At 55.1% G+C, this 27,436-nt stretch overlaps 2 protein-coding genes and 1 long non-coding RNA gene across 5 annotated transcripts; 1 reads left to right on the top strand and 2 right to left on the bottom strand.

Annotated features, from left to right (window-relative positions):
* Positions 1 to 109: 109 nt before the first annotated feature.
* Positions 110 to 2,570, bottom strand: LOC117009782 (small nuclear ribonucleoprotein-associated protein B-like). Its single transcript, XM_033084114.1, has 4 exons — positions 2,553 to 2,570; positions 2,335 to 2,456; positions 241 to 351; positions 110 to 121 (listed from the first exon to the last, which is right to left on the bottom strand). The coding sequence occupies exons 2-4, from the start codon at positions 2,452 to 2,454 to the stop codon at positions 110 to 112; spliced, it is 243 nt and encodes an 80-aa protein (XP_032940005.1). The 5' UTR covers positions 2,455 to 2,456; positions 2,553 to 2,570.
* A 163-nt stretch (positions 2,571 to 2,733) lies between these two features.
* NELFE (negative elongation factor complex member E) lies at positions 2,734 to 22,647 on the top strand. The gene is made up of 10 exons (XM_033084196.1): positions 2,734 to 2,932; positions 3,014 to 3,086; positions 3,177 to 3,322; positions 5,938 to 6,012; positions 6,093 to 6,127; positions 8,640 to 8,782; positions 11,504 to 11,648; positions 12,928 to 12,982; positions 19,607 to 19,709; positions 22,554 to 22,647. Exons 1-10 carry the CDS (start codon positions 2,858 to 2,860, stop codon positions 22,634 to 22,636), a joined length of 933 nt encoding a protein of 310 aa, XP_032940087.1. The 5' UTR covers positions 2,734 to 2,857; the 3' UTR covers positions 22,637 to 22,647.
* On the bottom strand, positions 22,586 to 26,953 carry LOC117009853. 3 transcript variants are annotated; one of them, XR_004420539.1, is made up of 4 exons: positions 26,764 to 26,953; positions 26,509 to 26,694; positions 25,713 to 25,859; positions 22,586 to 22,842 (listed from the first exon to the last, which is right to left on the bottom strand). It is a non-coding gene; the product is annotated as an uncharacterized LOC117009853 (long non-coding RNA). The 3 variants fall into 3 exon arrangements; XR_004420541.1 differs by lacking the exons at positions 25,713 to 25,859; positions 26,509 to 26,694 and adding an exon at positions 25,913 to 26,042 and having other exon boundaries at positions 26,764 to 26,946; XR_004420540.1 differs by lacking the exons at positions 25,713 to 25,859; positions 26,509 to 26,694 and adding an exon at positions 25,913 to 26,080 and having other exon boundaries at positions 26,802 to 26,833.
* Positions 26,954 to 27,436: the final 483 nt, after the last annotated feature.

The following is a 27,436-nucleotide window of genomic DNA, read 5'->3' as shown; positions in this document are numbered from 1 at the left end:
CAGGTTTCCCTCCCCATTCCCAGCCCCCTCCCCATTTTTGGGGTCCCAGCCCTCTCCCCATTCCCAGCCCCCTCCCCATTTTTTGGGTTTCCCCCCTCCCCTCTATTTTTTAGGCCACTCCCTCCATTTTCAGGTTTTCCCTCCCCATTTCCAGCCCCCTCCCCATTTTTGGGGGATCCCCCTCCCCATTTCCAGCCCCCTCCCCATTTTGGGGTCCCAGCCCCCTCCCCATTTCGGTACCTCCTGGCCCTCTCGTGCCCGTGGATGGGGAGCCCCTCGGGGGTCCCCAGGATTCGCTGCTCCAGCTCGGCCACGAGGGGGGGGGGCGAAGGGGGGGAGACCCTGCGGGAGCTGCAGACCCCAAATTGGGGAGGGGGAAACAAAAATGAGGGGGAGAGACCCCAAAAATGGGGAGGGGGATACAAAAATGAGGGGGAGAGACCCCAAAAATGGGGAGGGGGATCCCAAAAATGGGGAGGGGGATACAAAAATGAGAGGGAGAGACCCCAAAAATGGGGAGGGGGATCCCAAAAATGGGGAGGGGGATACAAAAATGAGGCGGAGAGACCCCAAAAATGGGGAGGGGGATCCCAAAAATGGGGAGGGGGATACAAAAATGAGAGGGAGAGACCCCAAAAATGGGGAGGGGGATACAAAAATGAGGGGGAGAGACCCCAAAAATGGGGAGGGGGATCCCAAAAATGGGGAGGGGGATACAAAAATGGGGAGGGGGGGTCGATTTAGGGTTTTTTTGGGGATATTTAATGGAGTTTTTTGGACATTTTGGGTTCATTTTGGGACATTTTGGTGGTTTTAGGGCGGATTTGGGTTTTTTTGGGGGGATGCTTTGGGGTTTTTTTGGGATATTTTTCGGCTTTTAGGGAAATTTTGGGGTTTTTGGTGACGTGTTCGGTTTATTTTGGGATATTTTGGGTTTCTTAGGGTGGCTTTTGGGGGTTTTCGGGACATTTCGGTTTTTTGGCAGGAGATTTTGGGGTCGTTTTGGGGTTTTTTAGGACATTTTAGGTTTTTATGGGGATTATTTTGGGGTTTTTAGGATATTTCGTGGTTTTTAGCGTGGGTTTTTGGGTTGTTTCGGGATATTCTGAGTTTATTTTGGGACATTTCGGGCGTTTTGGGATATTTTGGGTTTATTTTCGGGTATCTTGATCTTATTTTAGAATTTTTGGGTATATTTTAGGACATTTTGAGGGTTTTTTGGGACATTTCGGGGTTTTTTGGGGACGTTTTGGGTTTATTTCGGGATGTTTAGGAGTATTTTTGGGATATTTTGAGTTCATTTTCGGCTTATTTTGGGACATTTTGGGTTCTTTCAGGATATTTTGTGGTTTTTGGGGGCTATTTTAGGGGTTTTTGGGACATTTTCTGTTTATTTTGGGACATTTCTGCGATTTTTTTGGGATATTTTGGAGGTTTTTGAGACATTTTGGGTTCAGTTCGGGATATTTTAAGGTTTTTGGGGATATTTGGGACATTTTGGTGTTTTTGAGGAGGATTTTGGGGATATTTGGCTTTTTTCGGGGACACTTTGGGTTTATTTCGGGTTTACTTCGGGACACTTTGGGTTTATTTTGGGACATTTTAGATTTTTTTGGGGACGTTTCGAGTTTATTTCAGATTTATTTCGGGTTTATTCCCGGTTTATTTCGGGACACTTCGGGTTTATTTCAGGTTTATTTCGGGTTTATTCCGGGTTTATTCCCGGTTTATTTCGGGTTTATTCCCGGTTTATTTCGGGTTTATTTCGGGTTTATTCCGGGTTTATTCCCGATTTATTTGGGTTTTATTTCGGGTTTATTTCGGGTTCATTTCGGGTTTATTCCCGGTTTATTTCGGGTTTATTTCGGGTTTATTCCGGGTTTATTCCCAATTTATTTGGGTTTTATTTCGGGTTTATTTCGGGTTCATTTCGGGTTTATTTCGGGTTTATTCCGGGTTTATTCCCGGTTTATTTCGGGACACTTCGGGTTTATTTCAGGTTTATTTCGGATTTATTACGGGTTTATTCCCGGTTTATTTCGGGTTTATTCCGGGTTTATTCCCGATTTATTTGGGTTTTATTTCGGGTTTATTTCGGGTTTATTTCGGGTTTATTCCGGGTTTATTCCCAATTTATTTGGGTTTTATTTCGGGTTTATTTCGGGTTCATTTCGGGACATTTCGGGTTTATTTCAGGTTTATTTCGGATTTATTCCGGGTTTATTTCGGGTTTATTCCGGGACATTTCCGGTTCATTCCGGATTTATTTCGGGTTTATTTCGGGTTCATTTCGGGACATTTCGGGTATTTTTGGTTTTTCCGGTTTACACTCACGGTGCAGCGCGGCTCGGGCGCCTCGGCCGCCCCCGGCGGTCCCGTCAGGAGCTCGAAGCGCCCCGCGCAGCCCAGCTCCAGCAGCGCCAGCGGCAGCTCCCGCGGCCCGCGGGGCGGCATGGCTGCGGGAGCACCGGAGCGGTCACCGGAACCGTCCCGCACCCCGGAGCGGCCCCGCCGCGCCCTCCCCGCCGCCCCCCGCCGCCCCCCGGCCTCACCGAGCCGCTCCAGCTCCATCCCCGCTCCGCCGCCGGAAGTGCTCCCTCCGCCACCGGAAGTACCGGAGCCCAACCGGAAGCTCTCCCTGCCTGGAAGCCCCGCCCCTTCTCACACCGACCAATCAGCGCGCGGCGCGCCCTCAGCCAGCCAATGGGAAGGCAGCGCGGCGCGCGCGGTGCGCTCTGGGAAGGCGACGCTCACTTCCGGCGCGCTTCCGGGGTGGTTGCCACGGAAACCGCGGGAGCTCGGGGCGCGCTCTGTGTCCCCCATTGTCCCCTCCTGGTGTCCCCTCGGTGTCCCCGCCATGCTGACCCTGCCGCCGGCGCTCACCGACGAGGAGGAGGCGCTGCAGAAGCGTTTCGCCAAGCTGCGGAAGAAGGTGCGGGCGGCATTTTGGGGGGGGGGATTTTTGAGGGGGGGGGTCCAGCCTCTCCTCATTTCTATTTTTTTTTCCCCTCAGAGAAAGGCGCTGGTGGCGCTGAAGAAGCAGCAAAGCTCGTCCGGGAGCAGCGCCCAGGGCGGCATCAAACGCTGTGAGTGCTGGGAGGGGGGAAAATGAGGAGGGAGGGGGGAATTGGGGAGGGGTCCGCACCCTCCCCAACCCCCCCGTGACCCCCCCCCAGCCATGTCGGACCAGCCCCCCGTGGACACGGCCACGGCCACCGAGCAGGCCAAGCTGCTGGTCAAGTCCGGCGCCATCAGCGCCATCAAGGCCGAGAACAAAAACTCGGGGTTCAAACGGTCCCGGACCCTCGAGGGGAAGCTCAAGGTGAGACCCCCGCGGTGGGGAGAGACCCCCGGGATGAGGAGAGACCCCCGGGATGGACCCCAGATCAGTCTGGGGGTGGGGAGACCCCCGGGATGGACCCCAGACCCCCGGGATCGACCCCAGACCCCCGGGATGGACCCCAGACCCCCGGGATCAACCCCAGACCCCCAGGATGGACCCCAGACCCCCGGGATCGACCCCAGACCCCCACGGTGGGGAGAGACCCCCAGGATGGACCCCAGACCCTCGGGATGGACCCCAGACCCCCGGGATGGACCCCAGACCCCCAGGATGGACCCCAGACCCCCGGGATGGACCCCAGACCCCCGGGATCGACCCCAGACCCCCGGGATGGACCCCCGACCCCCAGGATGGACCCCAGACCCCCGGGATGGACCCCAGACCCCCAGGATGGACCCCAGACCCCCGGGATGGACCCCAGACCCCCAGGATGGACCCCAGACCCCCAGGATGGACCCCAGACCCCCGGGATGGACCCCAGACCCCCGGGATGGACCCCAGACCCCCGCGGGTGGATCCCAGACCCTCGGGATGGACCCCAGACCCCCGGGATGGACCCCAGACCCCCGGGATGGACCCCAGACCCTCGGGATGGACCCCAGACCCCCGGGATGGACCCCAGACCCCCAGGATGGACCCCAGACCCTCGGGATCGACCCCAGACCCCCGGGATCGACCCCAGACCCCCGGGATGGACCCCAGATCGCTCTGGGGGTGGGGAGACCCCCAGGATCGACCCCAGACCCTCGGGATGGACCCCAGACCCTCGGGATGGACCCCAGACCCCCAGGATGGACCCCAGACCCTCGGGATCGACCCCAGACCCCCGGGATCGACCCCAGACCCCCAGGATACACCCCAGACCCCCGGGATGGACCCCAGACCCCCGCGGGTGGATCCCAGACCCCCGGGATCGACCCCAGACCCCCGGGATGGACCCCAGATCACTCTGGGGGTGGGGAGACCCCCAGGATCCAACCCAAATCCCACTGGGGGGACCCCCAGGATCCCCCCCCCCAAATGCCTCTGGGGGTGGGGAGACCCCTGAGATCCCCCCAGGAATCCCCCAGACCCCCCCCAAATCCCCCCCAAATCCCCCCCAAATCCCCCCCCAGGACCCCCCCAGGACCCCCCAGTCCCCCATGGGGACTCCCCCTCACCCCTTTATTTGCCCCCCCAGGACCCCAAAAAGGGCCCCTAATCTCCCCAGACCCCCCCAAGACCCCCCCAAATCCCCCATACCCCGTCAGGACCCCCCCTCACCCCTATTTCCCCCTCGGGACCCCCCCCAGACCCCCTCAGACCCCCCAAATCCCCCCAGAACTCCCCCAAATCCCCTCAGGACCCCCCCATATCCCCCCCAAATCACCCCCAGACCCCCTAGGAATCCCCCAAATCCCCCTCAGACCCCCCCCCAGACCCTCCCCAGACCCACCCATATCCCCCAGACCCCCTCAGGACTCCCCAAATTCCCCCCCTAGATCCCCCAGGAATTCCCCAGACCCCCTCAGGACCCCCCCTCACCCTTTCTCCCCACCCAGGACCCCGAGAAGGGCCCCAAATCCCCTCAGGGCCCCCCCAAATCCCCTCAGATCCCCCCCAGACCCCCCAAATTCCCCCCAGGACCCTCCCCCAGACCCCCCCAGACCCCCTCAGGACCCCCCCTCACCCTTTCTCCCCACCCAGGACCCCGAGAAGGGCCCCAAATCCCCTCAGGGCCCCCCCAAATCCCCTCAGACCCCCCCCCAGACTCCCCCAAATCCCCTCAGGACCCCCCTCACCCTTTCTCCCCCCCCAGGACCCCGAGAAGGGCCCCAAATCCCCTCAGGGCCCCCCCAAATCCCCTCAGACCCCCCCCCAGACCCCCCAAATTCCCCCCAGGACCCTCCCAGGACTCCCCCAAATCCCCCCCCAGACCCCCCAGACCCCCCCTCACCCCGTTTTCCCCCCCCCCCAGGACCCCGAGAAGGGCCCCAAATCCCCTCAGGGCCCCCCCACGACCCCCAAGACCCCCCCCCAGACCCCCCCAAATCCCCCCAGACCCCCCCTCACCCCGTTTCCCCCCCCCCAGGACCCCGAGAAGGGCCCCAAATCCCCTCAGGGCCCCCCCAAATCCCCTGAGGACCCTCCCAGGACTCCCCCAAATCCCCCCCAGACCCCCCAGACCCCCCCTCACCCCGTTTTCCCCCCCCCCAGGACCCCGAGAAGGGCCCCAAATCCCCTCAGGGCCCCCCCAAATCCCCTCAGGGCCCCCCCAGACCCCCCAAATTCCCCCCAGGACCCTCCCAGGACTCCCCCAAATCCCCCTCAGACCCCCCCCCCAGACCCTCCCCAGACCCACCCATATCCCCCAGACCCCCTCAGGACTCCCCAAATTCCCCCCCTAGATCCCCCAGGAATTCCCCAGACCCCCTCAGGACCCCCCCTCACCCCGTTTTTCCCCCCCCCAGACCCCCTCAGACCCCCCAAATCCCCTCAGGGCCCCCCCAAATCCCCTCAGACCCCCCCCCAGACCCCCCAAATTCCCCCCAGGACCCTCCCAGGACTCCCCCAAATCCCCCCCAGACCCCCCCTCACCCTTTATTCCCCCCCAGGACCCCGAGAAGGGCCCCACCCCCACCTTCCAGCCCTTCCAGCGCAGCGTCTCGGCCGACGACGACTCCCAGGAGGTACCAAAAAATTGGGGAGGGGTCTCTGGGGTGCCCCAAGGCTGTGACCCCCTCCCCAATTAACCCTTTCCTCTCCACAGTCCCGCCGCCCCCAGAGGAAATCGCTCTATGAGAGGTGACCCAGCCCCCCCCCCACCGTGGGTCTGGGGTCTTCTCTGAGGGTTTGGGGACCCCCCTGACCCCCTCTGTGGGTTTTGGGGTCCCCCCCATGGGTCTGGGGTCCTCTCCCGTAGGTTTTGGGGACTCCCTGACCCCCCCCCGCGGGTTTTGGGGACCCCCTGTGCCCCCCCCCGTACTCCCCCCATGGGTCTGGGGTCCCTCCCGAGGGTTTTGGGGACCCCCAGACCCTTCCTCTGACCCCCCCGTGCCCCCCTCTCTGGTTTTTGGGGACCCTCCCGGGTATTTTGGGGTCCCCCCTGACCCCCCTGTGCCCCCCCCACGCGTTTTGGGGACCCCCCCCGTGCCCCCCCCGGCGGGTTTTGGGGACCCCCTCTGACCCCCCCGTGCCCCCCCCCGGGTATTTTGGGGTCCCTCTAACCCCCCCCCGGGTATTTTGGGGACCCCCCGTGCCCCCCCCGGGTATTTTGGGGACCCCTCTGACCTCCCCTGACCCCCCCTGACCCCCCCCGTGTGTTTTGGGGTCCCTCCTGTGAATTTTGGGGTCCCCCCCTGACCCCCCCCCTTTTTCCCCCCGGGAATTTTGGGGTCCCCGTGACCCCCCCTTTTTCCCCCCGGGTATTTTGGGGTCCCCCTGACCCCCCCCCGCGTATTTTGGGACCCCCCCCTGACCCCCCTGTGCCCCCTCCTGTGGGTTTTGGGGACCCCCTGACCCCCCCACATGCCCCCCCCCCCGGGTATTTTGGGGTCCCTCCTGGGGGTTTTGGGGTTCCTTCCATGGGTCTGGGGTCCCCCCCGGGTATTTTGGGGTCCCCCTGACCCCCCCACCTTGTGTTTTGGGGACCCCCATGTGGATTTTGGGGCCCCCCCTGACCCCCCAGTGCCCCCTCCTGTGGGTTTTGGGGACCCCCCCCCATGGGTCTGGGGTCCCTCCCCGTGTGTTTTGGGGTCCCCCATGTGGATTTTGGGGTCCCTCGGACCCCCCCCTTTTCCCCCCCGGGTATTTTGGGGTCCCTGTGACCCCCCCCAGACCCCTCCCCTGACCCCCCCGTGCCCCCTCTATGGGTCTGGGGTCCCCCCCGGGTATTTTGGGGTCCCCCCGTGCCCCCCCCGGGTATTTTGGGGACCCCCATGTGGACTTTGGGGTCCCTCTGATTCCCCCTTTGCCCCCTCTGTGGATTTTGGGGACCCCTCCCGTGGGTCTGGGGTCCCTCTCGGGTATTTTGGGGACCCCCCTGACCCCCCCTGACCCCCCTGTACCCCCTCCCCGGTATTTTAGGGTCTCCCTGACCCCCCTGTGCCCCCCCCCCCCGGGATTTTGGGGTCCCTCCTGGGGGTTTTGGGGTTCCCTCCATGGGTCTGGGGTCCCTCCCCGGGTATTTTGGGGACTCCCATGACCACCCCCTGTGGTTTTTGGGGACCCCCTGACCCCCCCCGTGGGTTTTGGGGTTCCCTCCATGGGTCTGGGGTCCCTCCCGAGGGTTTTGGGGACCCCCAGACCCTTCCTCTGATCCCCCCGTGCCCCCCTCTCTGGTTTTTGGGGACCCTCCCGGGTATTTTGGGGTCCCCCCTGACCCCCCCTGACCCCCCCTGACCCCCCCCGTGTGTTTTGGGGTCCCTCCTGTGAATTTTGGGGTCCCCCCCTGACCCCCCCCTTTTTCCCCCCGGGTATTTTGGGGTCCCCCCTGTGCCCCCCCCCGGGTATTTTGGGGACCCCCATGTGGACTTTGGGGTCCCCCTGACCCCCTCTTTGCCCCCTCTGTGGATTTTGGGGACCCCCCCCGTGGGTCTGGGGTCCCTCTCGGGTATTTTGGGGACCCCTCTGACCCCCCCCCGACCCCCCCTGACCCCCTCCGACCCCTCCCGGGTATTTTAGGGTCTCCCTGACCCCCCTGTGCCCCCCCCCCCGGGTATTTTGGGGTCCCTCCTGGGGGTTTTGGGGTTCCCTCCATGGGTCTGGGGTCCCTCCTGGGTATTTTGGGGTCCCCCCTGACCCCCCTGTGCCCCCCCCACGCGTTTTGGGGACCCCCCCCGTGCCCCCCTCTGTGGGTTTTGGGATCCCCCCCATGGGTCTGGGGTCCCCCCCGGGTATTTTGGGGTCCCCCTGACCCCCCCCCTTGTGTTTTGGGGACCCCCATGTGGATTTTGGGGCCCCCCCCTGACCCCCCAGTGCCCCCTCCTGTGGGTTTTGGGGACCCCCCCCGTGGGTCTGGGGTCCCTCCCCGTGTGTTTTGGGGTCCCCCATGTAGATTTTGGGGTCCCCCCCTGACCCCCCCCTTTTCCCCCCCGGGTATTTTGGGGTCCCTGTGACCCCCCCCAGACCCCTCCCCTGACCCCCCCGTGCCCCCTCTATGGGTCTGGGGTCCCCCCCGGGTATTTTGAGGACCCCCCCATGCCCCTCCCCATGGGTCTGGGGGTATTTTGGGGACCCCCCCCGGGTATTTTGGGGTCCCCCCCCCATGGGTCTGGGGTCCCCTGACCCCCCCCGACCCCCCCCTTTTCCCCCCCAGCTTCGTCAGCGCCAGCGAGCGGCTGCGGGAGCCCGAGCCGGGGGCGCGGGGGGAGCCCCCCGAGCGGGGGGAGCGGCGCCTGGACTGGGACCCCGAGCCCGAGACCCCCGAGGAGCGGCGCGAGCGCGACGGCGCCTTCCGCAGTGAGGGGGGGAAATGCACCCTGGGGGGGGGTTAAAATATCATTGGGGGGGGTAAAAAATATCCTGGGGGGTTAAAAAATATCCTGGGGGGGGTAAAAAATATCCTGGGGGGGGTAAAAAATATCCTAGGGGGGGTAAAAAATATCCTGGGGGGGGTAAAAAATATCCTGGGGGGGCTTTCCGCAGTGAGGGGGGGGAAATGCACCCGGGGGGGGGGTAAAATGTCATTGGGGGGGGTAAAAAATATCCTGGGGGGGGTAAAAAATATCCTGGGGGGGCTTAAAAAATATCCTGGGGGGGTTAAAAATATCCTGGGGGGGTAAAAAATATCCTGGGGGGGGTTAAAATATCATTGGGGGGGGTAAAAAATATCCTGGGGGGGTTAAAAAATATCCTGGGGGGGGTAAAAAATATCATTGGGGGGGGTAAAAAATATCATTGGGGGGGGTAAAAAATATCCTGGGGGGCTTAAAAAATATCCTGGGGGGGGTAAAAAATATCCTGGGGGGGGTAAAAAATATCCTGGGGGAGTTAAAAATATCCTGGGGGGGGTAAAAAAATATCCTGGGGGGGGTAAAAAATATCCTGGGGGGGGTAAAAAATATCCTGGGGGGGTTAAAAAATATCCTGGGGGGGGTAAAAAATATCCTGGGGGGCTTAAAAAATATCCTGGGGGGGTAAAAAATATCCTGGGGGGGTTAAAAAATATCCTGGGGGGGTTAAAAAATATCCTGGGGGGGCTTAAAAAATATCCTGGGGGGGTTAAAAAATATCCTGGGGGGGCTTTCTGCAGTGAGGGGGGGGAAATGCACCCGGGGGGGGGGTCCTAAAATGTCCTGGGGGGCCCCAGAATGTTATGGGGTCTGGTCGCTGTGCCAGGGTCTGTCCCTGTCCCCATTTTGGGGTCCCTGCCCCTGTCCCTGTCCCCATTTTGGGGTCCTTGTCCCCATTTCAGTGTCTCTGTCCCCATTTTGGTGTCCCTGTCCCCATTTCGGGGTCCCTCACTCCATTTTGGGGTCCCTGTCCCTGTCCCCATTTTGGGGTCCCTGTCCCCATTTCAGTGCCCCTGTCCCCATTTTGGGGTGCCTGTCCCTGTCCCCATTTTGGGGTCCCTGTCCCTGTCCCCATTTTGGGGTCCCTGTCCCTGTCCCCATTTTGGGGTGCCTGTTCCTGTCCCTGTCCCCATTTCAGGGTCCCTGTCCCCATTTCGGGGTCCCTGTCCCCGTTTTGGGGTCCCTGACCCTGTTCCTGTCCCGATTTAGGGGTCCTTGCCCCTGTCCCTGTCCCCATTTCGGGGTCCCTGTCCCCATTTTGGGATCCCTGTCCCAATTTCGGTGTCCCTGTCCCCATTTTGGTGTCCCTGTCCCCATTTCAGGGTCCCTGTCCCCATTTTGGTGTCCCTGTCCCCATTTCAGGGTCCCTGTCCCCATTTTGGTGTCCCTGTCCCCATTTTGGGGTCCCTGACTCCATTTTGGTGTCCCTGTCCCCATTTTGGGGTCCCTGTCCCCATTTTGGGGTCCCTGTCCCCATTTCAGTGTCCCTGTCCCCATTTTGGGATCCCTGTCCCCATTTCGGTGTCCCTGTCCCCATTTCAGGGTCCCTGTCCCCGTTTTGGGGTCCCTGTCCCAATTTTGGGGTCCCTGTCCCTGTCCTCATTTCAGTGTCCCTGTCCCCATTTCAGTGTCCCTGTCCCCATTTTGGGATCCCTGTCCCCATTTTGGGGTCCCTGTCGCCATTTTGGGGTCTCTGTTCCTGTCCCTGTCCCCATGTCGGTGTCTCTGACTCCATTTTGGGGTCCCTGTCCCCATTTTGGGGTCCCTGTCCCTGTCCCTGTCCCCGTTTTGGGGTCCCTGCCCCTGTCCTTGTCCCCATTTCAGTGTCCCTGTCCCCATTTTGGGGTCCCTGTCCCTGTCCCCATTTCGGGGTCCCTGTCCCCATTTCAGGGTCGGACTCGTTCCCGGAGCGCCGTCCCCCCCGTAAGGGGAACACCCTGTCCATGTCCCCATGTCTGTCCCGTTTTGGGGTCCCTGTCCCCATTTTGGGGTCCCTGACTCCATTTTGGGATCCCTGTCCCCATTTCAGGGTCCCTGTCCCCATTTTGGGGTCCCTGTCCCAATTTTGGGGTCCCTGTCCCTGTCCCCATTTTGGGGTCCCTGTCCCAATTTCGGTGTTCCTGTCCCCATTTTGGGGTCCGTGTCCCCATTTCAGTGTCCCTGTCCCAATTTTGGGATCCCTGTCCCCATTTCAGGGTCCCTGACCCCATTTCGGGGTCCCTGTCCCCATTTCGGGGTCTCTGTCCCCATTCTGGGGTCTTTGTCCCCATTTTGGGGTCCCTGTCCCTGTCCCCATTTTGGGGTCCCTGTCCCCGTTTCAGGGTCCCTGTCACCATTTTGGGGTCCCTGACCCTGTCCCTGTCCCCATTTTGGGGTCCCTGTCCCCGTTTTGGGGTCCCTGTCCCAATTTTGGGGTCCCTGTCCCCATTTTGGGGTCCCTGCCCCTGTCCCTGTCCCCATTTTGGGGTCCCTGTCCCAATTTCGGTGTCCCTGTCCCCATTTCAGGGTCGGACTCGTTCCCGGAGCGCCGTCCCCCCCGTAAAGGGAACACCCTGTCCATGTCCCCATGTCTGTCCCGTTTTGGCGTCCCTGTCCCCATTTTGGGGTCCCTGACCCTGTCCCCATTTCGGGGTCCCTGTCCCCATTTCGGTGTCCCTGTCCCCCCCAGGATCAGACTCGTTCCCGGAGCGCCGTCCCCCCCGTAAGGGGAACACTCTGTACGTGCACGGGGCCGAGCTGAGCCCGGAGCTGCTGCGCGGAGCCTTCGGCCCCTTCGGCGCCATCATCGACCTCTCCATGGACACGCCCCGAAAGTGGGTGGGGCTTAAAAGGGGGCGGGGTTATGGGGTGATGTCATTGATCTCTCCATGGATATGCCCAGAAAGTGGGTGGGGCTTAAAGGGGGCGGGGTTATCAATGACATCATCACCTCTCTATGGAAACACCCAGAAAGTGGGTGGGGCTAAAGGGGGCGGGGCTAAAGTGGGGTGACATCATTGATCTCTCCATGGACACGCCCCGAAAGTGGGTGGGGCCTAAAGGGGGCGGGGTTATCAATGACATCATCACCTCTCCATGGACACGCCCCGAAAGTGGGTGGGGCTTAAAGGGGGCGGGGTTATCAATGACATCATCACCTTACCATGGACATGCCCCGCAAGTGGGTGGGGCTTAAAAGGGGGCGGGGTTATGGGGTGATGTCATTGATCTCTCCATGGATACGCCCAGAAAGTGGGTGGGGCTTAAAAGGGGGCGGGGCTAAAGTGGGGTGACATCATCGACCTCTCCATGGGCACACCCAGGAAGTGGGTGGGGCTTAAAAGGGGGCGGGGTTATGGGGTGATGTCATTGATCTCTCCATGGACACACCCGGAAAGTGGGTGGGGCTTAAAAGGGGGCGGGGTTATCAATGACATAATCACCTTTCCATGGACACGCCCAGAAAGTGGGTGGGGCTAAAAGGGGGCGGGGCTAAAGTGGGGTGACATCATTGATCTCTCCATGGACACGCCCCAAAAGTGGGTGGGGCTTAAAACGGGGGCGGGGTTATGGGGGTGATGTCATTGATCTCTCCATGGACACGCCCAGAAAGTGGGTGGGGCTAAAGGGGGCGGGGCTAAAGTGGGGTGACATCATTGACCTCTCCATGGACACGCCCAGAAAGTGGGTGGGGCCAAAGGAGGCGGGGCTATGGGTTACATCATCAATCTCTCCATGGACACGCCCAGAAAGTGGGTGGGGCTTAAAGGGGGCGGGGTTATCAATGACATCATCACCTCTCTATGGACACACCCAGAAAGTGGGTGGGGCCAAAGGGGGCGGGGTCATGGGGTGATGTCATCATGTGTTCATAGACACGCCCTGCAAGGGGGTGGGGCCCAAATGTGGGCGTGGTCAGATCCTGTGGGTGGAGTTAAAAGTGGGTGTGGTCACAGGTGAGGTGGCCATGGTGGGTGTGGCTGGAGTGGGCAGGGACAATTATTGTGGGCGTGGCCGTCCCAGGTGTGGGCGTGGCTTTCATGTGTGTGGGCGTGGCCGGCCCGGTGTGGGCGTGTCCCGCCGTGGCCCCACCCCCTCCGTGTCCCCCCCCAGCTGCGCCTTTGTCACCTTTGAGAAGATGGAGTCGGCCGACCAGGCCATGGCTGAGGTGGGGACAAGGGGGGATTGGGGGGATTTGGGGGGATTTTGGGGGGGATTTTGGGGGGATTTTGGGGGGGATTTTGGGGATTGGGGCTGATTTGGGGTGGATTTTTTGGGGTGGATTTAGGGGGATTTGGGGTGGATTTTTGGGGTGGATTTTGGGGATTTAGGGTGGATTTTTGGGGTGGATTTTGGAGATTTAGGGTGGATTTTTGGGGTGGATTTTGGGGTGGAGTTTTGGGGGGTTTGGGGTGGGTTTTGAGGAGATTTTGAGGGAATTTTTGGAGGGATTTGGGGCGGATTTGGGGTGGATTTTGGGGGGGATTTTGGGGGATTTGGGGGATTTGGGGTGGAGTTTTGGGGGGTTTGGGGTGGATTTTGAGGAGATTTTGAGGGAATTTTTGGAGGGATTTTGGGGCGGATTTTTGGGGCGGATTTTGGGGATTGGGGCTGATTTGGGGTGGATTTTTTGGGGTGGATTTAGGGGGATTTGGGGTGGATTTTTGGGGTGGATTTTGGGGATTGGGGCTGATTTGGGGTGGATTTTTGGGGGGATTTGGAGGAAATTTTTGAGGGGATTTTGAGGGAATTTTTGGGGGGATTTGGGGGGATTTTGGGGCGGATTTGGGGTGGATTTTGGGGGGTTTAGGGTGGAGTTTTGGGGGGTTTGGGGTGGAGTTTTGGGGGATTTGGGGTGGATTTAGGGGGATTTGGGGTGGATTTTTGGGGTGGATTTTGGAGATTTAGGGTGGATTTTTGGGGTGGATTTTTGGGGGGATTTGGAGGAAATTTTTGAGGGGATTTTGAGGGAATTTTTGGGGGGATTTGAGGGAATTTTTGGGGGGATTTGGGGTGGATTTTGGGGCGGATTTGGGGTGGATTTTGGGGGGTTTGGGGTGGGTTTTGAGGAGATTTTGAGGGAATTTTTGGAGGGATTTGGGGTGGATTTTTGGGGTGGATTTTGGAGATTTAGGGTGGATTTTTTGGGGTGGATTTAGAGGGATTTGGGGTGGATTTTTGGGGTGGATTTTGAGGATTGGGGCTGATTTGGGGTGGATTTTGGGGTGGATTTTGGAGATTTAGGGTGGATTTTTGGGGTGGATTTAGAGGGATTTGGGGTGGATTTTTTGGGGTGGATTTAGGGGGATTTGGGGTGGATTTTTGGGGTGGATTTTGGAGATTTAGGGTGGATTTTTGGGGTGGATTTAGGGGGATTTGGGGTGGATTTTTGGGGTGGATTTAGGGGGATTTGGGGTGGATTTTTGGGGTGGATTTTGGAGATTTAGGGTGGATTTTGGGGTGGAGTTTTGGGGGGATTTGGAGGAAATTTTTGAGGGGATTTTGAGGGAATTTTTGGGGGGATTTTGGGGCGGATTTGGGGTGGATTTTTGTGGAGTTTGTGGTGGATTTTGTAGGGATTTAAGGTGGATTTTTGGGGTGTACTTTGGGGCAATTTGGGGTGGATTTTCGTGGGGTTTTGGGGTGGATTTTTGGGGGGTATTTTTGGGAATTTAGAGTGGATTTTTGGGGGGTTTGGGGTGGAGTTTTAGGGGATTTGAGGTGGATTTTTGGGATGTATTTTGGGGATTTTTGGGGTGGATTTTTGGGGGGATTTAGGTGAATTTTTGGGGGGTTTGGGCTGGATTTTTGAGGGGTTTGGGGTGGATTTTTGGGGGGATTTTGAGGGGATTTTTGGGGGTATTTGGGATGGATTTTTGGGAATTTAGAGTGGATTTTTCTGGGGTTTGGGGTGGATTTTTGGGGGATTTTGAGGGAATTTTTGTGGGGATTTGGGGTGTATTTTTGGGATGGATTTTTGGGAATTTCGAGTGGATTTTTCTGGGGTTTGGGGTGGATTTTTTGGGGGATTTTTTGGGGATTTCAGCTGGATTTTTGGTGCGGATTTGGGGGGAGATTGGGGTCAGATTTGGGGTGGATTTTGGGGTGAATTTAGAGTGGATTTTGGGGTGATTTTTGGGCAGATTCGGGGTGGATTTTGGGTGTATTTTGGGGTGATTTTTGGGGTGATTTTTGGGCAGATTTGGGGTGAATTTAGAGTGGATTTTGGGGTGATTTTTGGGGATTCGGGGTGGATTTTGGGGTGAATTTAGAGTGGATTTTGGGGTGATTTTTGGGCAGATTCGGGGTGGATTTTGGGGTGAATTTAGAGTGGATTTTGGGGTGATTTTTGGGCAGATTTGGGGTGGATTTTTGTGGAGTTTGTGGTGGATTTTGTAGGGATTTAGGGTGGATTTTTGGGGTGTACTTTGGGGCAATTTGGGGTGGATTTTCGTGGGGTTTTGGGGTGGATTTTTGGGGGGTATTTTTGGGGATTTAGAGTGGATTTTTGGGGGGTTTGGGGTGGATTTTTAGGGGATTTGAGGTGGATTTTTGGGGTGTATTTTGGGGATTTTTGGGGTGGATTTTTGGGGGGATTTAGGTGAATTTTTGGGGGGTTGGGCTGGATTTTTGGGGGGTTTGGGGTGGATTTTTTGGGGGATTTTGAGGGAATTTTGTGGGGATTTGGGGTGTATTTTTGGGATGGATTTTTGGGAATTTCGAGTGGATTTTTCTGGGGTTTGGGGTGGATTTTTGGGGGGATTTTGAGGGGATTTTTGGGGGGATTTGGGATGGATTTTTGGGAATTTCGAGTGGATTTTTCTGGGGTTTGGGGTGGATTTTTTGGGGGATTTTTTGGGGATTTCAGCTGGATTTTTGGTGCGGATTTGGGGGGAGATTGGGGTCAGATTCGGGGTGGATTTTGGGGTGAATTTAGAGTGGATTTTGGGGTGATTTTTGGGCAGGTTTGGGGTGGATTTTTGTGGAGTTTGTGGTGGATTTTGTAGGGATTTAGGGTGGATTTTTGGGGTGTACTTTGGGGCAATTTGGGGTGGATTTTCGTGGGGTTTTGGGGTGGATTTTTGGGGGGTATTTTTGGGGATTTAGAGTGGATTTTTGGGGGGTTTGGGGTGGATTTTTTGGGGGATTTTGAGGGAATTTTTGTGGGGATTTGGGGTGGATTTTTGGGATGGATTTTTGGGAATTTAGAGTGGATTTTTCTGGGGTTCAGGGTGGATTTTTTGGGGGATTTTTTGGGGATTTCAGCTGGATTTGGGGGGAGATTGGGGTCAGATTTGGGGTGGATTTTGGGGTGAATTTAGAGTGGATTTTGGGGGGATTTTTGGGCAGATTTGGGGTGGATTTTTGTGGAGTTTGTGGTGGATTTTGTAGGGATTTAGGGTGGATTTTTGGGGTGTACTTTGGGGCAATTTGGGGTGGATTTTCGTGGGGTTTTGGGGTGGATTTTTGGGGGGTATTTTTGGGGATTTGGGGTGGATTTTGGGGCGGGTTTGGTGTGGAGTTTTAGGGGATTTGAGGTGGATTTTTGGGATGTATTTTGGGGATTTTTGGGGTGGATTTTTGGGGGGATTTAGGTGAATTTTTGGGGGGTTTGGGATGGATTTTTGGGGGGTTTGGGGTGGATTTTTGGGGGGATTTTGAGGGGATTTTTGGGGGTATTTGGGATGGATTTTTGGGAATTTCGAGTGGATTTTTCTGGGGTTTGGGCTGGATTTCGGGGATTTGGGGTGGATTTTTGGGGGGATTTTGAGGGAATTTTTGTGGGGATTTGGGGTGGATTTTTGGGATGGATTTTTGGGAATTTCGAGCGGATTTTTCTGGGGTTTGGGGTGGATTTTTTGGGGGATTTTTTGGGGATTTCAGCTGGATTTTTGGTGCGGATTTGGGGGGAGATTGGGGTCAGATTTGGGGTGGATTTTGGGGTGAATTTAGAGTGGATTTTGGGGTGATTTTTGGGCAGATTTGGGGTGGATTTTGGGGTGAATTTAGAGTGGATTTTGGGGTGATTTTTGGGCAGATTTGGGGTGGATTTTTGTGCAGTTTGTGGTGGATTTTGTAGGGATTTAGGGTGGATTTTTGGGGTGTACTTTGGGGCAATTTGGGGTGGATTTTCGTGGGGTTTTGGGGTGGATTTTTGGGGGGTATTTTTGGGGATTTAGAGTGGATTTTTGGGGGGTTTGGGGTGGATTTTTAGGGGATTTGAGGTGGATTTTTGGGATGTATTTTGGGGATTTTTGGGGTGGATTTTTGGGGGGATTTAGGTGAATTTTTGGGGGGTTTGGGCTGGATTTTTGGGGGGTTTGGGGTGGATTTTTGGGGGGTTTGGGGTGGATTTTTGGGGGGATTTTGAGGGGATTTTTGGGGGTATTTGGGATGGATTTTTGGGAATTTCGAGTGGATTTTTCTGGGGTTTGGGCTGGATTTTTGTGGGGATTTGGGGTGGATTTTTGGGATGGATTTTTGGGAATTTAGGGTGGATTTTTCTGGGGTTTGGGGTGGATTTTTTGGGGGATTTTTTGGGGATTTCAGCTGGATTTTTGGTGCGGATTTGGGGGGAGATTGGGGTCAGATTTGGGGTGGATTTTGGGGTGAATTCCGGGTGGATTTTTGAGGTGGAATCAGGAGGATTTGGGGTGGATTTTGGGGATTTAGAGTGGATTTTTGGGGTGGATTTTGAGGTGTATTTTTGGGGATTTGGGGGGGATTTCGGGGTGAATTTGGGGTGGATTTTGGAGGGATTTGGGGTGGATTTTTGGGGTGGATTTAGGGTGATTTAGAGTGGATTTTTGAGGGTTTGGGGATGTATTTTCGGGCAGATTTAGGATGGATTTTGGGGATTTTTAGGGTGGATTTTGGGGGGTTTGGTGTGGAGTTTTGGGGGATTTGAGGTGGATTTTTGGGATGTATTTTGGGGCAATTTGGGGTGGATTTTTGGGGGGATTTAGGTGAATTTTTGGGGGGGTTTGGGCTGGATTTTGGGGGGATTTTGAGGGGATTTTTGGGGGGATTTTGAGGGGATTTTTGGGGGATTTGGGATGGATTTTTGGGAATTTTGAGTGGATTTTTCTGGGGTTTGGGCTGGATTTCGGGGATTTGGGGTGGATTTTTTGGGGGATTTTGAGGGAATTTTTGTGGGGATTTGGGGTGGATTTTTGGGATGGATTTTTGGGAATTTCGAGTGGATTTTTCTGGGGTTTGGGGTGGATTTTTTGGGGGAATTTTTTGGGGATTTCAGCTGGATTTTTGGTGCGGATTTGGGGGGAGATTGGGGTCAGATTTGGGGTGGATTTTGGGGTGAATTTAGAGTGGATTTTGGGGTGATTTTTGGGCAGATTTGGGGTGGATTTTGGGGGGTATTTTTGGGGATTTAGAGTGGATTTTTGGCGGGTTTGGGGTGGATTTTTAGGGGATTTGAGGTGGATTTTTGGGATGTATTTTGGGGATTTTTGGGGTGGATTTTTGGGGGGATTTAGGTGAATTTTTGGGGGGTTTGGGGTGGATTTTTGGGGGGATTTAGGTGAATTTTTGGGGGGGTTTGAGGGGATTTTTGGGGGTATTTGGGATGGATTTTTGGGAATTTCGAGTGGATTTTTCTGGGGTTTGGGGTGGATTTTTTGGGGGGATTTTGAGGGAATTTTTGTGGGGATTTGGGGTGGATTTTTGGGATGGATTTTTGGGAATTTCGAGTGGATTTTTCTGGGGTTTGGGGTGGATTTTTGGGGGGATTTTTTGGGGATTTCAGCTGGATTTTTGGTGCGGATTTGGGGTGGATTTTGGGGTGAATTCCGGGTGGATTTTTGAGGTGGAATCAGGAGGATTTGGGGTGGATTTTGGGGATTTAGAGTGGATTTTTGGGGTGGATTTTTGGGGTGGATTTTGGGGATTGGGGCTGATTTGGGGTGGATTTTTGGGGTGGATTTAGGGGGATTTGGGGTGGATTTTTGGGGTGGATTTTGGAGATTTAGGGTGGATTTTGGGGTGGAGTTTTGGGGGATTTGGGGTGGGTTTTGAGGAGATTTTGAGGGAATTTTTGGAGGGATTTGGGGTGGATTTTTGGGGTGGATTTAGGGGGATTTGGGGTGGATTTTTGGGGTGGATTTTGGGGATTGGGGCTGATTTGGGGTGGATTTTTTGGGGTGGATTTAGGGGGATTTGGGGTGGATTTTTGGGGTGGATTTTGGAGATTTAGGGTGGATTTTGGGGTAGAGTTTTGGGGGGATTTGGAGGAAATTTTTGAGGTGGATTTTGAGGGAATTTTTGGGGGGATTTTGGGGCAGATTTGGGGTGGATTTTGGGGCAGATTTGGGGTGGATTTTGTAGGGATTTTGGGTGGATTTTTGGGGTGTACTTTGGGGCAATTTGGGGTGGATTTTCGTGGGGTTTTGGGGTGGATTTTTGGGGGGGATTTTTGGGGATTTAGAGTGGATTTTTGGGGGGTTTGGGGTGGATTTTTAGGGGATTTGAGGTGGATTTTTGGGATGGATTTTGGGGATTTTTGGGGTGGATTTTTGGGGGGATTTAGGTGAATTTTTGGGGGGTTTGGGCTGGATTTTTGGGGGGTTTGGGGTGGATTTTTGGGATGGATTTTTGGGAATTTCGAGTGGATTTTTCTGGGGTTTGGGGTGGATTTTTTGGGGGATTTTTTGGGGATTTCAGCTGGATTTTTGGTGCGGATTTGGGGTGATTTTTGGGCAGATTTGGGGCGGATTTTGGGTGGATTTTGGGGTGTGTTTGGGCTCAGATCTGGGCTCTGCCCCCCCTTTTTCCCCAGCTGAACGGGGCCGTGGTGCAGGACGTGCAGCTCAGGGTCAGCATCGCCCGCAAGCAGCCGCTGCTGGAGGCGGCCACCGGGAAATCGCTCTGGGGGTCCCTGGGTGAGTCTGGGGGGGACTGGGGGGGTCTGGGGGTCCTGGGTGAGTCTGGGGAGGGGGCTGGGGGGGGTCTGGGGGGGTCTGGGGGTCCCTGGGTGAGTCTGGGGAGGGGGCTGGGGGGGTCTGGGGGTCCTGGGTGAGTCTGGGGAGGGGGCTGGGGGGGTCTGGGGAGGGGGCTGGGGGGGACTGGGAGTCACTGGGTGAGTCTGGGGGGCACTGGGGGGGTCTGGGGGGCACTGGGGGGGTCTGGGGGTCCCTCGGTGAGTCTGGGGAGGGGGCTGGGGGGGACTGGGGGGGAGTTTGGGGGTCCTGGGGGGGTCTGGGGGGAGTTTGGGGGTCCCTCGGTGAGTCTGGGGGTCACTGGGTGAGTCTGGGGAGGGGTCTGGGGGCGTCTGGGGGGCTCTGGGGGGAGTTTGGGGGTCCCTCGGTGAGTCTGGGGGGGTCCCTGAGAGAGTCTGGGGGGACTCTGGGGGTCCCTGGATGAGTCTGGGGGCACCTAGAGAACATTCTGGGGGTCCCTGGGGGGCTCTGGGGGTCACTCGGTGAGTCTGGGGGGGTCTGGGGGGGAGTTTGGGTGAGTCTGGGGTCTGGGGAGGGGTCTGGGGGGCTCTGGGGGGAGTTTGGGGGGATCTGGGGGGGAGTTTGGGTGAGTCTGGGGTCCTGGGTGATTCTGGGGAGGGGGCTGGGGGGGGTCTGGGGGGGACTGGGGGTGCCTGGGGGGCTCTGGGGGGATTGGGGGGGCAGTCTGGGGGGGACTGGGGGTCCTGGGTGAGTCTGGGGAGGGGTCTGGGGGGTCTGGGGGGGGGTCTGGGGGGGAGTTTGGGTGAGTCTGGGGGTCCTGGGGGATCTGGGGGGGTCTGGGGGTCACTGGGTGAGTCTGGGGAGGGGTCTGGGGGGGGTCTGGGGGGGAGTTTGGGTGAGTCTGGGGTCCTGGATGAGTCTGGGGAGGGGTCCTGGATGAGTCTGGCGAGGGGTCTGGGGGGGTCTGGGGGTCACTGGGTGAGTCTGGGGGGCTCTGGGGGGGTCTGGGGGGAGTTTGGGGGTCCCTCGGTGAGTCTGGGGGGAACTGGGTGAGTCTGGGGAGGGGTCTGGGGGGGAGTTTGGGGGGTCTGGGGGAGATTCTGGGGGATTCTGGGGGTCCTGGGTGAGTCTGGGGGTCCTGGGTGAGTCTGGGGAGGGGTCTGGGGGGGGTCTGGGGGTCACTGGGTGAGTCTGGGGGGAACTGGGGGGGGTCTGGGGGGGAGTTTGGGTGAGTCTGGGGTCCTGGATGAGTCTGGGGAGGGGTCCTGGATGAGTCTGGAGGTCCTGGGTGAGTCTGGGGGGAGTTTGGGGGTCCTGGGTGAGTCTGGGGGGGTCCCTGAGAGAGTCTGGGGGGGGTCTGGGTGTCCCTGGGTGAGTCTGGGGGCACCTAGAGAAAATTCTGGGGGTCACTGGGTGAGTCTGGGGGGACTCTGGGGGGCTCTGGGGGTCCTGGGGGGATTTTGGGGGGGACTCTAGGGGTCCCTGGGTGAGTCTGGAGGGGATTTTGTGGGTTCCTGATGGGTTCTGGGGGGTCCCTGGGGGGATTTTTGGTGTCCTTGGGGGTTCCCTGGGGGTCCCTGTGTGATTTGGGGGTCCCTGGGGGGTATTTTGGGGTCCCTGGGGGGGATTTTGGGGGGGTCCCTGTGTGATTTTGGGGTCCCTGTGTGATTTGGGGGTCCCTGGGGTATTTTGGGGTCCCTGGGGGGGATTTTGGGGTCCCTGGGGGGGATTTTGGGGTCCCTGTGTGATTTGGGGGATTTTTGGGGGTCCCTGTGTGATTTGGGGGTCCCTGGGGGATTTTGGGGTCCCTGGGGGGGATTTTGGGGGGGTCCCTGTGTGATGTTTTGGGGTCCCTGGGGGGGATTTTGGAGGGGTCCCTGTGTGATGTTTTGGGGTCCCTGGGGGGGGATTTTGGGGGGGTCCCTGTGTGATGTTTTGAGGTCCCTGTGTGATGTTTTGGGGTCCCTGGGGGGGATTTTTGGGGTCCCTGGGGGGGGATTTTGGGGGGTCCCTGTGTGATGATTTGGGGTCCCTGGGGGGGATTTTGGGGGGGTCCCTGTGTGATGTTTTGGGGTCCCTGGGGGGGATTTTGGGGGGGTCCCTGTGTGATTTGGGGGTCCCTGTGTGGTATTTTGGGGTCCCTGGGGGGGATTTTGGGGTCCCTGGGGGGGATTTTGGGGGGGTCCCTGTGTGATGTTTTGGGGTCCCTGGGGGGGATTTTGGGGGGGTCCCTGTGTGATGTTTTGGGGTCCCTGGGGGGGATTTTGGGGGGGTCCCTGTGTGATGTTTTGGGGTCCCTGTGTGATGATTTGGGGGTCCCTGGGGGGGATTTTGGGGGGGTCCCTGTGTGATGTTTTGGGGTCCCTGGGGGGGATTTTGGGGGGGTCCCTGTGTGATGTTTTGGGGTCCCTGGGGGGGATTTTGGGGTCCCTGGGGGGGGATTTTGGGGGGGTCCCTGTGTGATGTTTTGGGGTCCCTGGGGGGGATTTTGGGGGGGGTCCCTGGGGGGGATTTTGGGGTCCCTGGGGGGGATTTTGGGGTCCCTGGGGGGGGATTTTGGGGTCCCTGGGGGGGATTTTGGGGTCCCTGGGGGGGATTTTTGGGGGTCCCTGTGTGATGTTTTGGGGTCCCTGGGGGGGATTTTGGGGTCCCTGGGGGGGGATTTTGGGGGGGTCCCTGTGTGATGTTTTGGGGTCCCTGTGTGATGTTTTGGGGTCCCTGTGTGATGTTTTGGGGTCCCTGGGGGGGGATTTTGGGGTCCCTGGGGGGGGATTTTGGGGGGGTCCCTGGGTGATGTTTTGGGGTCCCCCCCCCGTGCCCCCCCAGCGGTGAAGAACAGCGCCAAGGGCTCGCACCGGGACAAGAGAGCTCAGGTGGTTTACAACGAGGATCTGTTCGGGGGGCAGTGATCAATAACGGGATCAATAACGGCTGGGGGATCGATAAACACACCTGGGGGATCGATAAACACCTGTACTGCTCACCTGGGGGATCAATAAACGTTTATGTGATCAATGAACACCTGGGTGATCAATAAACACACCTGGGTGATCAATAAATACCTGTACTGCTCATTTGGGTGATCAATGAACATCTGTGTGATCAATGAACACACCTGGGTGATCAATAACAGCTGGGGGATCGATAAACACACCTGGGGGATCGATAAACACCTGTACTGCTCACCTGGGGGATCAATTAAAACACCTGGGTAATCAATAAACACACCTGGGGGATTGATAAATACCTGTACTGCTCAGCTGGGTGATCAATGAACTTCTGTGTGATCAATAAACACCTGTGTGATCAATAAACACCTGTCTGATCAACTAAAATACCTTTGTGATCGATAAATACTTGCACTGCTCACCTGGGTGATCAATAATCTTCTGTGTGATCAATAAACACACCTGGGTGATCAATAAGCACCTGTACAGCTCACCTGGGTGATCAATAACACCTGGGTGATCAATAACCACACCTGAGCAGCTCACCTGTCACCTGTGTGATCAATAAACACAGCTGGGTGATCAATGAACACACCTGTACAGCTCACCTGGGAGATCAATCAACACCTGGGGGATCAACAACAGCTGGGTGATCAATAAACACCTGGGTGATCAATAAACACCTGGGTGATCAATAAATACCTGTACTGCTCAGCTGGGTGATCAATCAACGTCTGTGTGATCAATAAACACCTGGGTGATCAATAAACACACCTGGGTGATCAATAAACATCAGTGTGATCAATAAACATCAGTGTGATCAATAAACACACCTGGGTGATCAATAAACATCTGGGTGATCAATAAACACACCTGGGTGATCAATAAACACACCTGGGCGATCAATAAATACCTGTATGGCTCACCTGTGTCATCAATAAATACCTGGGTGATCAATAAATATTTATGTGATCGATAACAGCTGGGTGATCAATAAACATCTGTGTCATCAATAACCACACCTGGGTGATCAAGAAGCACCAGTACAGCTCACCTGGGTGATCAATAACAGCTGGGTGATCAATAAACACACCTGTGTGATCAATAAATACCTGTACTGCTCAGCTGGGTGATCAATAAACGTCTGTGTGATCAATAAACATCAGTGTGATCAATAAACACACCTGGGTGATCAATAAATACCTGTACAGCTCAGTTGGGTGATCAATAACACCTGGGCAATCAATGAACACCGGTACAGCTCACCTGGGTGATCAATAACAGCTGGGTGATCAATGAACACACCTGAGCAGCTCACCTGGGAGATCAATCAACACCTGGGGGATCAACAACAGCTGGGTGATCAATAAACACCTGGGTGATCAATAAATACCTGTACAGCTCAGCTGGGCAATCAATAAACGTCTGTGTGATCAATGAACATCTGTGTGATCAATAAACACACCTGGGTGATCAATAAACATCAGTGTGATCAATAAACATCTGTGTGATCAATAAACACACCTGTGTGATCAATAAACACACCTGGGCGATCAATAAATATCTGTATGGCTCACCTGTGTCATCAATAAATACCTGGGTGATCAATAAATATTTATGTGATCGATAAAGACCTGGGTGATCAATAAACATCTGTGTGATCAATAACCACACCTGGGTGATCAATAAGCACCTGTACAGCTCACCTGGGTGATCAATAAACATCTGTGTGATCAATAAACATCTGTGTGATCAATTAAAACACCTGTGTGATGGATAAACACACCTGGGTGATCAATAACAGCTGGCAGATCAATAAACACACCTGGGTGATCAATAAACACACCTGGGCGATCAATAAACACCTGTACAGCTCACCTGGGTGATCAATAACAGCTGGGTGATCAATAAACACCTGAGTGATTGATAAACACCTGGGTGATCAATAACAGCTGAGTGATCAATAAATACCTGTGTGATCAATAAACACACCTGGGTGATCAATAAACACCTGTCTGATCAACTAAAATACCTATGTGATCGATAAATACTTGCACTGCTCACCTGGGTGATCAATAATCTTCTGTGTGATCAATAAACACACCTGGGTGATCAATAAACACCTCTATAGCTCACCTGGGTGATCAATAACAGCTGGGTGATCAATAACCACACCTGGGTGATCAATAACAGCTGGGTGATCAATGAACACACCTGTGTGATCAATAAACACCTCTATAACTCCCCTGGGTGATCAATAACAGCTGGGTGATCAATAACCACACCTGAGCAGCTCACCTGTCACCTGTGTGATCAATAACCACAGCTGTGTGATCAATAAACACCTGTACAGCTCACCTGGGGGATCAATAAACATTTATGTGATCAATTAAAACACTTGGGTGATCAATAAACGCACCTGGGTGATCAATAAACACACCTGGGTGATCAATAAATACCTGTACTGCTCATTTGGGTGATCAATGAACTTCTGTGTGATCAATAAACACCTGTGTGATCAATAAACATCAGTGTGATCAATAAACACCTGTGTGATGGATAAACACACCTGGGTGATCAATGAACACACCTGGGTGATCAATAACGGCTGGGGGATTGATAAATACCTGTGTGATCAATAAACACCTGTCTGATCAACTAAAATACCTATGTGATCGATAAATACTTGCACTGCTCACCTGGGTGATCAATAATCTTCTGTGTGATCAATAACCACACCTGGGTGATCAATAAACATCAGTGTGATCAATTAAAACACCTGTGTGATGGATAAACACACCTGGGTGATCAATAACGGCTGGCAGATCAATAAACACCTGCATGATCAATAAATACCTGTACTGCTCACCTGGGGGATCAATAAACATTTATGTGATCAATGAACACCTGGGTGATCAATAAACACACCTGGGTGATCAATAACGGCTGGGGGATCGATCAACACACCTGGGGGATCAATAAATACCTGTACTGCTCACCTGGGGGATCAATAAACATTTATGTGATCAATGAACACCTGGGTGATCAATAATGGCTGGGGGATCGATAAATACCTGTACTGCTCACCTGGGTGATCAATAAACACCTGGGTGATCAATAAACACCTGTCTGATCATTAGACATCTGTGTGATCGATAAACGCACCTGGGTGATCAATAAATACCTGTACTGCTCATTTGGGTGATCAATGAACATCTGTGTGATCAATGAACGCACCTGGGCAATCAATAAACATCAGTGTGATCAATTAAAACACCTGTGTGATGGATAAACACACCTGGGTGATCAATAACAGCTGGCAGATCAATAAACACCTGCATGATCAATAAATACCTGTACAGCTCACCTGGGGGATCAATAAACATTTATGTGATCAATGAACACCTGGGTGATCAATAACGGCTGGGGGATCAATAAACACACCTGGGTGATCGATAAATACCTGTACTGCTCAGCTGGGTGATCAATTAAAACACCTGGGTAATCAATAAACACACCTGGGTGATTGATAAACACACCTGGGTGATTGATAAACACACCTGGGGGATTGATAAATACCTGTACAGCTCAGTTGGGTGATCAATAAACGTCTGTGTGATCAATAAACACACCTGGGCGATCAATAAACCCACCTGGGTGATCAATAAATACCTGTACAGCTCAGTTGGGTGATCAATAACACCTGGACAATCAATGAACACCTGTACTGCTCACCTGGGTGATCAATAAACATTTATGTGATCAATGAACACACCTGGGTGATCAATAACGGCTGGGGGATCGATAAACGCACCTGGGTGATCAATAAATACCTGTACTGCTCATTTGGGTGATCAATGAACATCTGTGTGATCAATGAACACACCTGGGTGATCAATAAATACCTGTACTGCTCATTTGGGTGATCAATGAACATCTGTGTGATCAATGAACACACCTGGGCAATCAATAAACATCAGTGTGATCAATTAAAACACCTGTGTGATGGATAAACACACCTGGGTGATCAATAACAGCTGGCAGATCAATAAACACCTGTGTGATCAATAAATACCTGTACAGCTCACCTGGGTGATCAATAAACATTTATGTGATCAATGAACACCTGGGTGATCAATGAACACACCTGGGTGATCAATAACGGCTGGGGGATCAATAAACACACCTGGGGGATCGATAAATACCTGTGTGATCAATAAACACTTGTCTGATCAACTAAAATACCTATGTGATCGATAAATACTTGCACTGCTCACCTGGGTGATCAATAATCTTCTGTGTGATCAATAAACACACCTGGGTGATCAATAATCTTCTGTGTGATCAATAAACACACCTGGGTGATCAATAAGTACCTGTGTGATCAATAAACATCTGTGTGATCAATAAACACACCTGGGTGATCAATAACCACACCTGGGTGATCAATAAATACCTGTGTGATCAATAAACATCAGTGTGATCAATAAACACACCTGGGTGATCAATAAACATCTGTGTGATCAATGAACACACCTGGGCAATCAATAAACATCAGTGTGATCAATTAAAACACCTGTGTGATGGATAAACACACCTGGGTGATCAATAACAGCTGGGGGATCAATAAACACCTGCATGATCAATAAATACCTGTACGGCTCACCTGGGTGATCAATAACAGCTGGGTGATCAATAAATACCTGTGTGATCAATAACCACACCTGGGTGATCAATGAATACTTGTGTGATCAATAAACA

Source organism: Catharus ustulatus, chromosome 36 (genome assembly GCF_009819885.2).
Source record: "Catharus ustulatus isolate bCatUst1 chromosome 36, bCatUst1.pri.v2, whole genome shotgun sequence".
NCBI lineage: Eukaryota > Metazoa > Chordata > Aves > Passeriformes > Turdidae > Catharus > Catharus ustulatus.
This window is presented reverse-complemented; position numbering and strand designations above follow the sequence as displayed.

Excerpts from the sequence above, each read along its gene's own strand:
- NELFE (XM_033084196.1), top strand. The coding sequence starts at position 2,858 with ATGCTGACCCTGCCGCCGGCGCTCACCGACGAGGAGGAGGCGCTGCAG. Across the intron at positions 8,783-11,503 it reads GCGCGACGGCGCCTTCCGCA|GATCAGACTCGTTCCCGGAG; the intron begins GTGAGGGGGGGA and ends TGTCCCCCCCAG. Across the intron at positions 19,710-22,553 it reads ATCGCTCTGGGGGTCCCTGG|CGGTGAAGAACAGCGCCAAG; the intron begins GTGAGTCTGGGG and ends GTGCCCCCCCAG.
- LOC117009782 (XM_033084114.1), bottom strand. The coding sequence starts at position 2,454 with ATGCCGCCCCGCGGGCCGCGGGAGCTGCCGCTGGCGCTGCTGGAGCTG. Across the intron at positions 352-2,334 it reads CGCCCGAGCCGCGCTGCACC|CTCCCGCAGGGTCTCCCCCC; the intron begins GTGAGTGTAAAC and ends TGGGGTCTGCAG.